General features: G+C 41.1%; 1 protein-coding gene across 1 annotated transcript in view; it reads right to left on the bottom strand.

The window, feature by feature from the left end:
* LOC109934285 (electroneutral sodium bicarbonate exchanger 1-like) overlaps positions 1 to 12,636 on the bottom strand; it is a 216,776-nt gene that overhangs the window by 151,343 nt on the left and 52,797 nt on the right. The window contains exon 2 of the mRNA XM_048618849.1: positions 7,046 to 7,189. Within this exon, the coding sequence (XP_048474806.1) occupies positions 7,046 to 7,160 (115 nt within the window). The 5' untranslated portion in view covers positions 7,161 to 7,189. The remainder of the gene's footprint in view (positions 1 to 7,045; positions 7,190 to 12,636) is intronic.

Below are 12,636 nucleotides of genomic sequence, written 5' to 3'. Positions count from 1 at the left end.
ATGTGATAATAGGCTGATGAGAAGGTGACAATGGATGAATGTGCTGAAAGCAACCCATGTCATAATAGGACCAGGTGTGGGGTGGGTAAAAAAAAAATGGAAGAATGGAATCAGGCTCTAAAGTTATTGAACTTGATGCTGCAGGGTGCCCAAGTGGAAAATGAGATGTTGTTCTTTGAGCACGCGTTGAGGCTCATTGGAACACTGCAGCAAACCTGTGACAGAAATGTTGGCCTGGGAACACTGGTGTGTTGAAGTAGCAGACAACTGGAAGCTCAGGGTGATTTTCACAGACAGAATGTAGATGCTCTGCAAAGCTCCCTAATGTAGAGGAGACCACACTGTGAACAGCAAATACAACAGACTAGACTGAATGAAGTATAGGTAAATTGCTGCTTCACCTGGAAGGTATGGCTGAGGCTTTGGTTGGTGAGGAGGGAGGAGATAAACGGCAGGTCTTACACCTTGTGCAATTGCATGGGAAGGTGCCACTGGGGTGTGAGGAGGTGTTGGGAGTGGAGGAGGAGTGGATCAGTGTATCCCAGAGGGAATGGTCCCTACGGAATGCTGACAAGGGAGGGGAGGAGAATATGTGTCTGAATTGAATTGGCTGAACACTGGCATCTGTAATGTTGGGATCCTCTGGAGGAGGTTGATTGGATCATCCACTTGGCACTTCTGACTGAATATTGTTGCAAATTCCTCAGTCTTATCTTTTCCACTGATGCGTTGGGTTCTTCCCTTATTGAGGATGGGGACATTTGTGGAGTCTCCTCCTCCAGTGAGTTGTTTAATTGTCCATCACCACTCACCACCTACCACCCACCAGCCTCTGCATCCTGCTGGAGGTGATGGAAATGGTGGATTACAATCCTTTGGATGCAGATAGCAAAGCAGTCAGATAGATTAGATACTGAAGCATACTGAAGATACAAAGTCCAAATGCAGCAAGACCTGTATGATATCCAATCTTGGGCTGAACAAGTTACAAGTAATTGTGCCACACAAATGCCAGACAATGACTGACTCAAACAGGAGAGAATCTAACCATTAACACCTAACATTCAATGGCATTACCATCACTGGATTCCTCACTGTCAACATCCTGGGGATTATCGTTGACCAGAAACTTAACTGGACTAGCCATATAAATACAGTGGCTACAAGAGCAAGTCTGAGACTAGGAATATTGCAGCAAGTAACTCCTCTCCTGACTCCCCAAAGCCTGTCCACCATCTGCAAGGCACAAGTCAGAAGTGTGATGGAATACTCTCCACTTGCCTGGATGAGTGCAGCTCTAACAATACTCAAGAAGCTTGACACCATTCAACTCAAAGCAGCCCACTTGGGTTGATATCACGCATCCACAAAATTCATTCTCTCCACTACTGATGCCCAGTCACAGTAGTTTGTACCACCTACAAGATGCATTGAAGAAATTCACCAAGTCTCCATTGACAGCACCTTCTAAACCCACAATCACTACTATGTAAAAGGACAAGAGCAACAGATACATGGGAATATCTTAACTTTCAAGTTCCTCAGCTGCCCACTCATCATCCTTGCTTGGAAATTTATCGCTGTGCCTTCAGTGTTGCTGGGTCAAAATCCTGGAACTCCCTCCCTGACAACATAGTAGGTGTATCTACATCAAAAGGATTGCCGTGGTTCAAGAAAGTGGTTCACCATCGCCCTCTTCAGATCAATAAATGCTGGTCCAGCCAGCAAAGCCCACATCCCTGAATGAATATTTTAAAAAACTGAGTTCATATTTAAAAGTGTAGGGTAGAACGTGCACACCAAATACACAAAATAAGTAAATAAGAATCACCTTTATTCAACCCCTTATTGTCTACCGTATGTACTTGTTAACTTATAGTACTCTTGCGTGAAACATATCCTTAGTGATTACAGCTAGAGATGTGAAAGGCTCTTAAACTTCCATTTAGGATGCTTCAGATGGCTGTGGTGGGCAAGCCAGCAGCTCTGGGCCATAAGAGCTCAACTGAAGAATTTCGGCCTGGGCTCGGGCAGCCTAACCCAGGTGGCTGTGTTACACTGGAGAATTTAAGTGGCTGGCAAAGGAGTAGGCATGTGTATTCCTAAGAAAGGGCAGCAAGTGCTTCTCTCAGGAATCTAAGCCACTCTTCTGGGATTGCATCTCAGCATTCCTACAACTCTGTTTGAGAACACAGTACATATGAATGATATGACATTCTGAAAGGCCTGGTCAATACTAGTGCCCAGGGCCCATATGAAAGTCATCTGCGCTTCCGTGGCAGGAACAAGATTTTCAATGGTGGCTGACCAAGCTATCAGCACCAGCTATCAGCATCATGGTGGGTGTCAAGTATGCATGGTATCAGTCTTGAGCAAGTTAGATCAGGTCACACAGAATAGTGGTAATCACACATTCAGCACCTGAAATGGAAGACAGGGAAAAGGGTTAGTTTTTAGTTTGAGGGACAGCAGAGAGAGAAATGATTGCTAGTAATAGTTGCCAGCATGTCATGCAGAGTATGTAGCTTAATTTGGAAGCATGATGTCTCCTCTACCATGGCTGTCTACCTGCCCGCAGTGGCCAGCACATTTTCTTTCATCAGGGAGAGAATGTGCTAATGGACCCAGCCTCCTCCAGTTATAGCTTCCTTTCAAGTTGTGTATGACTTTCTCCTGCAAGAAATGGATATGTTATTGGTATCGTGAGGTGTTTTGTGTATGTGCCTGTCATAATTGAATAGTTTATATGTGGTGTGAGGTGTGAAACATAGTTATAATCATAGTGACAATAGCAATGAGTGAGAGATGAAGGCAATAGAGTGAAGCACGGTGCAGTGATTGTAGAAAACTGAAGGGAAGCAGGGGAGGAGTGAATTGAGTAGAGAGACTATGTCTGGTGTAAGGAAACTGTTATTGAGGTGAACTTTAAGAATATTATCAAGGGAATTCTGTTGGAGGTTATTAAGTTTCTTTCAAGACTGCAGTCATCTCCTGGTGACAGATGTTGCCTCAAAGACTTTCTACCATCAACCCCTCCAATTCATGGTAAACAAGATCCAACTCCTTCTGGTCAGATGTTAGTACAGCATCAGAAAGCTTACGTGCCCTCGCTGGACCTCCTGCAGCTGTTTCTCTCCCACAAGTACTTCACAGTGTGCTTCTTACTGTGAGAGTAATGGCTGTCTTTAAGAGGTCTCAGTGAAGCTAATTTCCTGCACCACTATCCCCCTTGCCCCAGCCGTCTCCAATAAATAGTATTGGTTGTGCTGGCTGCCATGTGGTTCAAAATAATGAGCTGCAAGCACCAATTCAGCATGATTTCTGCAACCACATGGAAGTGTCCATGGAGAACACAGATTTTCAGATGCAATCAAATTTCTGGATCCTTCATTTTTTGGGTCAGGACCAGAAAACAGGGCAAAACTTTTTCTCCTCACATTAATTTCTATTGGGCATAGTAGCAAACAATTTGTTTCCTTCAGAGTGATTGAAGTATTGAATGTTTGGACAGCCAGAGATAATCTGCATTAATTAATGAAGCTACTTTAACAAGATTGGTTGTTTAACTGACTTCACCTGATGAAGGAGCGTACTCTGAAAGCTAAATAAAAACCGAAAGAACTGTTGATGCTGTAAATCAGGAACAAAAACAGAAGTTGCTGAAAAACTCAGCAGGTCTGGCAGCATCTGCGAACAAAAATCAGAGTTAATGTTTCGGGTCCGGTGACCCTTCCTCAGAACCGGACCCGAAACGTTAACTCTGATTTTTCTTCACACATGCTGCCAGACCTGCTGAGCTATTCCAGCAACTTCTGTTTTTGTTCCTGATTTACAGCATCTGCAGTTCTTTCAGTTTTTATTTAGTATTTAACTCACGGCCACATCTCTTCTAGGCATGCCCACCTTGAAGAAGTTCTGCTCCTCACTCCGACGGGATTTCCGTTCCAATCTTTCTTCTTGTCCACTGACATTAATTTCACTGTCACTCCTGGTGTTTGACCAGGTATTTGCTAAAACTCGTTTCCACAGCCATATCACATTCCTCAGTGACTGTGTCTGTGTTCAGAGGAAGGGTCACCAGACTCGAAATGTTAATCTGATTTTTCTTCACAGATACTGCCAGACTTGCTGAGTTTTCCAGCAACTTATATTTTTGTTGCGCTCCGAAAACTTGTGATTTCAAATAAACGTGTTGAACTATAATTTTTATCCACCCCAGTCCAACATTGGCACCTCCACATCATGTTTACCTGGTAAGAAGTGGAATTGAAGGACCAGGAACTAATTTAGGCTGAGGTGATTAAACTACAGAAATATTCAGGTGTATACTATTCAGGCATGTCAGGACGTTTCTGAGGAAACATATTGCATTTACTTTGTTTTGAAGAGTAGGGAAGTTTTAACTGATCCAAACCATCTTTCAGGAACTGTTGGATCAGGGTGGGCAGCTGCTGTGATAGTGTAAATGTGTGTGGTACTTGAGGGAATGGGCTTGATGGGCCAAATGGTCTTTTCTCATTCCCTAGTTTCATATGCAAGGCTATTTCCCAATATTGAAACAGTGCCCCTACTGTTGATCAAGTTGCCACTATCCTGGCCTATTCCATATGTTCCAGCTAACTCACAACAAAGTACTTTCAGTTTTAAGGATGTCTTCCATTCTGATTTACCAGCCTGAAAACTTCTATAAGCAAGACATATTTTAGTTCATTATGGAATAGGCAGTGATATTTAATTGTACTTCAAAACGTACTGTCATTTATAAAATATCCTCTAGCGCTTCGTCAACAAGGTATCGGAATGTCTGGCTTAGATTATGTTGGTTTTCTTTTTAAGCACTCATAGTGAAGCAGGAAGTCCCCAAAGATTATTGCTGCATCTCTTTTATTATCCTCCTAATATGCAATTTGCAAAAGTCAAGGCTGAAATATTTGTAACAATCCTGAGCCAAAAGTGCCTAGTGATAATCCATCTCAGCCTCCTCCAGAGCTCCCCAGCATCACAAGTGCTTATGGCTCCCGCAAGGTGAAACAAACTTTCTGCATCTACCCTGTCAAGTCCCCTAATAATCATGTATATTTCAACAAAGTCATCTCTCATTCCTCTACATTCCAACAAGTAGAAGCCCAATCAACTCAGAATCTCCTCATAAGACAGTCTGTCAATACCCAGGATCAGCCTAGTGGACCTTCTCTGGACTGCCTCCAATGACAGTCTATCTTTCCTTAGATAAGTGGCCCAAAACAGTTCACTGAATTCCAGTTGTGGTTTGACTAGTGTCTTGTATAGTTTTAGCAATACCTCCCTACTTTTACACTCCATTCCCTTTGAAATAAAGGCCAACATTTCTATTTGCCTGCTAAACTTGGATGCGAGTATTTTTGAGATTTGTGGATAAGGACTCCCAAATCCTCTGTTCTGTGGCTTTCTATAGTCCTCTATTTAAGTAATATTCAGCTCTTCTATTCTTCCTGCAAAAATGCATATCTTCACATTTCTCCACTTCACTACTTCTGCCAAGTTTTTAGCCATTCACTTAACCTGCCTATAGCCCTCTGCAGACTCTGTCATTCTCACCACCTGCATTCCCACCTATTATTGTGTCATCCATGAACTTGGCTGTAGCATTTTCACTTTCCTCATCCAAATCATTAACATATGTTGTAAATAATTGTGGACCCAGCAGTGATCCCTGTGGCATACCATTATGGTTACAGGTTACCAGCCTGAAAATGCTTCCCTTATCCCAACTCTGTCTTCTATTAAACAGAAAAAACTAAAGAACTGTGGATCTGGAAATCAGAAACAAAAACAGTAGTTATTGAAAAAACTCAGCAAGTCTGGTAGCATCAGTGGGGAGAAAGCAGAGTTAATGTTTTGGGTCCAGTGATGCTGCCACACCTGCTGCATTTTTCCAGCAATTTCGTTTTTGTTTCTGTCTCTACTAGTTAGCTAATCATCTCTCCATTATTAATACACTATCTTCAACACCATGTGCTCTTGTTAAGCAGCCTGATGTCTGGTACCTTATCAAATGCCTTCTGAAAATCCACACGTATTATATCCACTGCTTCCCCTTAATCTATCCTGCTTGACACTGCCTCAAAGAATTCTAGTAAATTTGTCAGGCATGATTTCCCCTTCACTGAGCCATGCTGACTCTGCTTGATCGTATTATGCATTTCAAAATGCTCTGGTATTATGTCCTTTATAACAGACTTGAACATATCCCCATAAAACATATGTTAAGTTAACTGACCTATAGTTACCGGCTTTTATGTCTCCTTCCCGTTTTAAATAAGGGTGTTACATTGACTGTTTTCCAATCCCCCGAGACTTTTCCAGATTCAAGGATACCTGAAAGATTATTTCCAGTGCATCCAACTATATCCCTTAATATCCGAGGATACAACCCAACAGGTCCAGGGTATTTATCAATCTTTGGCCCCATTAGTTTCCCTGGCACCTTTTCTCCAGTGATAGTTATTATATTTATTTCCTATCATTTTACCCCTTGCATATTGAGTAAATTTGGGATGCTATTAATATTTTCTACTGTGAAGACAGATGCAAAAGTATTTATTCAACCTGTCTGCCATTTCCTGGTTCCCCATTCTTTCCCCAGCCTCATTTTCTAAAGGGGCCTGCATTCACTCTAACTTCTCAATTTTGAGCTGGTATGTCAGAGTAATTATGTAAAATACTGTGTTTCTGTGTACAGGTATGAAAAACAGACAATGAAGCCTGCAGGCTTCATCATTGGTTACCCTGCAGTTTACATTTCTACTTCAATATTTCCAAATAACAGGGTTTCACTGTACTGAAGTAGAAACAGAAGAAAAAAACATTGGATTATTTTGTGTTTCTAGAATTACAATGAATCTCCAAATAAAATATCTCTCCATGTATAATCCAGAAAAGGATCATATCTAAGATATATTTTGATATTTGTGTACAATATTCATTGATTTGAAATTTTGATGTCAGAAAGTGGGTACTCAACTCAAACTTTTACAGTGAAAGTAAAAGCTGAAATGTATCTCACCATAAGTGAGATTGTCCTTTCCTTCTTCCTGGCCGGTACCTTTCACTTTCTCTCGCTTCTTGTGCTTTGATCCATGGGTCCTGTGGTGTCGGTGGCTTTGTCTACCCAGAGGCATACGCACACCAACATACAAGGTCCTGTGTCCTATAATCACAAGGGGAAACACATAAAAATCATACATAAAAGCACGATCAATTCTAAATACAACGATCACAATGTGAATTAGGATACAGTTGAACTGTATTGACAGGCTGTGATGTGTGACCCACACATTCTCACTATATTGCAAAATTCAATTCTCTTCTCACATATCTTCATCTTTCTATATCTCTCCCCATTTCTTTAAAAATCTGTCACAGCTTTTGACTATCTCTCTTAACATTGCTCCTCCCGTTGCTCAGACTTGACCATCCACTAGCATGTGCCAACGAATGACCATCAACTAACAAGTGTAACTATTATCCACACTTTAGTTTCCACTATCCATTAGATGTTTTACGGCAATCATCATTACGAAAAATCAAAATGGAAATCTCCCGTAGTCCTCCTTCCAGAATCATGATGACAAAAATGGGCTCAGCATAGAAATGCAAAGTATAGGACCCAATCAACAATTGGATGATAGGGAAGCAGCAGTCAAACACTTGAAAAAAGTGGGGAGCTTATGTAGCACAGTGGTAGTGTCTCTACCACTGGTCCAGAATGTCTGGGTTCAAGTACCACCTACCAAAGAGATGTGCCACAACAGGGCAGGTTCATTAAAAATATACTTGAAAGGAGGAAAGTAGATATTATGTGTTGAGCAAATGCTGCAGAAACAGTGATGCTAAAAGCAATTTAGAAGTTTTAACCAATACAGAACAGCGTTTAACCAATGAAGAACAGCAATCAAAACCAATAAGAAGTTGAAATATATAGACAAAACAACAGAACACAAGTGATAGGAAGTAACAATCAAAATTTGTGGCACTCTAGTTAGACCAGAAATGACATCTAGAGTCACAGGGTCATCGAGATGTACAGCACAGAAACAGACCTTTTGGTCCAACTCGTCCATGCCGGCCAGATATCCTAAATTAATCTAGTCCCATTTGCCAGCATTTAGCCCATTTCCCTCAAAACCCTTCCTATTCATGTACCCATCCAGATGTCTTTTAAATGTTGTAATTGTACCAGGCTCCACCACTTCCTCTGGCAGCTCATTGCATACACGCACCACCCTCTGTGTGAAAAAGTTGCCCCTTAGGTCCCTTTTAATTCTTTCCCCGCTCACCTTAAACCTATGCCCTCTAGTCTTGGACTCCCCTACCATGGGGAAGAGACCTTGGCTGTTCACCCTATCCATGCCCCTCATGATTTGGACAGTACATTACCACTATAAGATCACCCCTCAGCCTCCGACGTTCCAGGGAAAATAGCCCCAGTCTATTCAGTCTCTCCCTATAGCTCAAACCCTCCAACCCTGGAAACATCCTTGTAAATCTTTCCTGAACCCGTTCAAGTTTCACAGCATCCTTCCTATAGCAAGGAGACCAGAGCTGAACGCAGTATTCCAAAAGTGGCCTAACCATTATCCTGTACAGCCGCAAAATGACCTCCCAACTCCTATACTCAATGCACTGACGAATAAAGGCAACAATACCAAATGCCTTCTTCACTATCCTATCTACCTGCAACTCTACTTTCAAGGAACTATGAACCTGCACTCCAAGGTCTCTTCGTTCAGCAACACTTCCCAGGACCTTACCATTAAGTGTATAAGTCCTGCCCTGATTTGTCTTTCCAAAATGCAGCTTCTGAGGAAGGGTCACCGGACCTGAAACGTTAACTCTGTTTTCTCCTCCACAGATGCTGCCGGACCTGCTCAGCTTTTCCAGCAACTTTGTTTTTGTTCCTGATTTACAGCATCCGCAGTTCTTTTGGTTTTTATTAACCATACCTCCTGTGTTCACATCCAAATTATTTAGCTTATTTTAACAAGAAATTGGGGAAACACTCAAACATTGGAGATAGTTTATCCTAGTGTTAAGTATCTGAGTTACAAAGAAAACACTTCAGAAACTTAGTCTTTACAAACTATAAAAGAGAACTGACAAAAGACAACTTTAGAGCTGATATCAGGAAATTCTTCACTCAAGGTGTGATCAAGACCAGGAATAATCCTCCAGATAATGTTGGATGCAATAAACCTTGGAATAATTTCAGAAGCAATTGGAAAGGAAGATTAGATCTCATTGAAGTGATGAATTAAATAGGCTAAACTGTCTTCTTCATCATAATTATCATGGGAACAGGTTTATCTGTTAAGAATATGCCAAATTTCTTGTTACATTTGACAAGTCAACTGCATCCTGCCATTGGATTAAGAATCTAATTATGAGAAGGAAATTATTTTGCATACTCAACATACCAACCCTGTGATTTATCCAGTCAAAAATTCTCTGCCATTTTCATGAGGCTCTGTAAACCCTTAAAACATTACACAAGACCAAACTTTCTATCAAATCTTAGTGCTAAACACCGAATACAAAACATACAATTAAGACTGGGCGAAAATGAGTCAACATGAAGCTGCTTTTGTTTCCATGTTCTTTAAGCAGTCTCTATAATGGAGTAAAAATTAGTATAATTTTGTGAAATAACAACTATTTGAAGAACTTTATGTGGAAACTCAGAATCTGTGCTGGACAAATGACAGATCTTGCTGATGTTCTGATGCAATAAACCCTGGAATATTAAGGTATGTACTTACACATTCACAATTGTTTTGCTTCTGTGTGGTAATGGAAGCACAAAGCCCATACCTTGTTTCCTCTTTGGAAGAGAACTAACCCAGGTCCACACTGTAACCTCATTCCTCCACTGGCCATAAGGCTTTCAGAAAACAGGGTGGGTAATCATACCCCAAAACTTTACAATTTGACCCAACCATTCACTGCTATGATATTATATTCCAAAAGATAATAGTATTTAAGCATAATTCAAGTCCACACTCTTAGTGAGAGTTGTATTTGAATTAATCATGCTCCATAAAAAAAAACTCACCCCTGCTGTTTACTAGCTCCCCATCGTTCTTGCTGTGGTATATTATTGTACAAAATAATCTCAGGAACCTCAGGTACAGGTTATGATTGTTTATTTTGCCAACATGTTGGGAGAGCTCTACCTCAGAAAGATTCTGAAGCAGGACTCTGCCCAACCAAGAAATCATCAGATATATATACACTGGGAAACACGTAGACAATAGATTACTTGAATTCCAACATGGTCTGTTTTAGGTTTACATTATGCAAAATACGTCTGTTGCAGATTCCTAGGAGGCAGGGTGTCTGCTACTCCTGGTCTTAGCTACCATCCCTATCTTCCAGATCCTGCCCTAATCTTTCTTCTGGAACCTGCTTTTTATTACTGTGCTAATCCTGTAGCCTCATAAGGCTAGCTTTATCTACAATATCATGTTGCTGAGCAGCTCAGAGTGGTATAGAAAAGAATATCCTTTATTGCCAAGTGTACTCCAGTATAGAAGTACATGAATACAGTGAAAAGATTTTACAACGGCTGCCTCTAATGGTGCCATCTTAGGTACAAGCATCTAGGGGCAAATCCTGGATAAAAAAGAGGAATAAAAGGAAAAGTAGTAGCATTACTTACAGCATCTAAAAAGTAAGTTAGAAGTAAGATAGTTATAACACAGTTAAAGGATTGACATTACAGTCCAGTAAAGAATTTCAGATCAACATTGAGGTCACTAGGCACTCAAGCTGCTGATAAAGACCAGCAATGTATGCACTTAGCTGCAGGGTCAGTGTATTGGCCACATCAACATTTTAGCTGGGTAGTGCCTGTGTGTGCAGTTTGACACAGAAACCTTTCTTAATGCAACCAAATGGGAATAAAATGAACTGTACAAATGAATCCTTGTTATTAAACTAATTAAATTCCATAGTCCTTTCTAATATAATCAGTCAACCTCACTTAAGATCTTTATGAATCTAATCTTTTCTTTCCCAGTGGATTGTTGTGGAGGTAATCCATATTCATTATTTTTCCTTTATGCTATACAACCAATTCAAACCCAATTACTTCTTTAATTAATATATCCATCACCTGTTTCCACATTCCATTAGGCCTCAGGCATTTCTTCAGACCATGTTAGATAATAAAACTCCTGTGATGAGCCATTGAAGGAATAGCGATGTCAAGAGGCAGTGATTAGATTGTCTCTTACTGGAGACGGTCATTGCCTGGCACTTTTGTGACGTGAATGTTACTTGCCATTTGGAAGCCTCAGCCTTTATATTATCCAGATCTTGTCATATTTGTGCATGGACTTAACTTCAATATCTAAGTAATCACGAATCATGCTGAATATTGTGCAGCCATCAGCAAACATCTCAACTGCTGATGTTGATGATGGTGATGGAGGGAAAGTCATTGATGAAGCTGAAGATGGTGGGAGATCAGTTAATTTTTGGTAGGAATCCTAAAGTTCCGTTAGTAATAATTGATCATCCCCAAGCTTAGTAAGGGGCTACAATTAGCTCTATGTTTTCAGAGTACTTGATTGCACTGCATGAAGGCAGAAGACTTTCATTAAAGCCAAAGTCTCAAAAAATTTAGTATTTCTCAGTAAGGTCTGTCTTGTTAAAATTCGGATGTTGCCTTCTGTTAAAGGCAGACCCAATCATTTTTAACTAGCATCTTTAGAGGCAGCTTTCAGGCATCTTTAGAACATAGAACATAGAACAAAGAACAGCATAGCACAGTACAGGCCCTTCGGCCCATGATGTTGACCCTAATCCTAAGGTCTATCTAACCTCCACTCCTACCTTATACTATCATCCATATACCTATCTAATAGCCGCTTAAATGCCCCTAATGAGGCCAACTCTACTACCCTCTCCGGCAATGCATTCCATGCCCCGACCACTCTCTGAGTAAAGAACCTACTTCTGACGTCTCCCCTATATCTAACTCCATTCACTTTAAAACTATGCCCCCTCGTAATAGCTACCTCCACCCTAGGAAAAAGTCTCTGGCTGTCTACTTTATCTATACCTCTGATCATTTTGTACACCTCTATCAAGTCACCTCTCATCCTTCGTTGTTCTAAAGAGAAAAGCCCTAGCTCTCTCAACCTTTCCTCGTAAGACCTTCCCTCCATTCCAGGCAACATCCTGGCAAATCTCCTCTGCACCTTTTCCAACGCTTCCACATCTTTCCTGTAATGAGGCAACCAGAACTGGACACAATACTCCAGATGTGGCTGAACCAGGCTTTTGTATACCTGGAGCATATCTTCATGGCTCTTGAACTCAATCCCTCTATTAATGAAAGCTAACACACCATACGCCTTCTTAACAACTCTATCCACCTGGGTGGCAGCTTTCAGGGAACTGTGGACATGAACCCCAAGATCCCTCCGCTCCTCCACACTGCCAAGAATCTTTCCGTTAACCTTTCTGCTTTCAAGTTTGTCCTTCCAAAATGAATCACCTCACACTTTTCAGGGTTAAACTCCATCTGCCACTTCTCAGCCCAGCTCTGCATCCTACGAATGTCCCTTTGTAAACTAGAACTGCCCTCGCACT

The sequence above is a fragment of the Rhincodon typus genome, chromosome 41 (genome assembly GCF_021869965.1).
Source record: "Rhincodon typus isolate 14 chromosome 41, sRhiTyp1.1, whole genome shotgun sequence".
NCBI classification, from domain to species: Eukaryota; Metazoa; Chordata; class Chondrichthyes; order Orectolobiformes; family Rhincodontidae; genus Rhincodon; species Rhincodon typus.
This window is presented reverse-complemented; position numbering and strand designations above follow the sequence as displayed.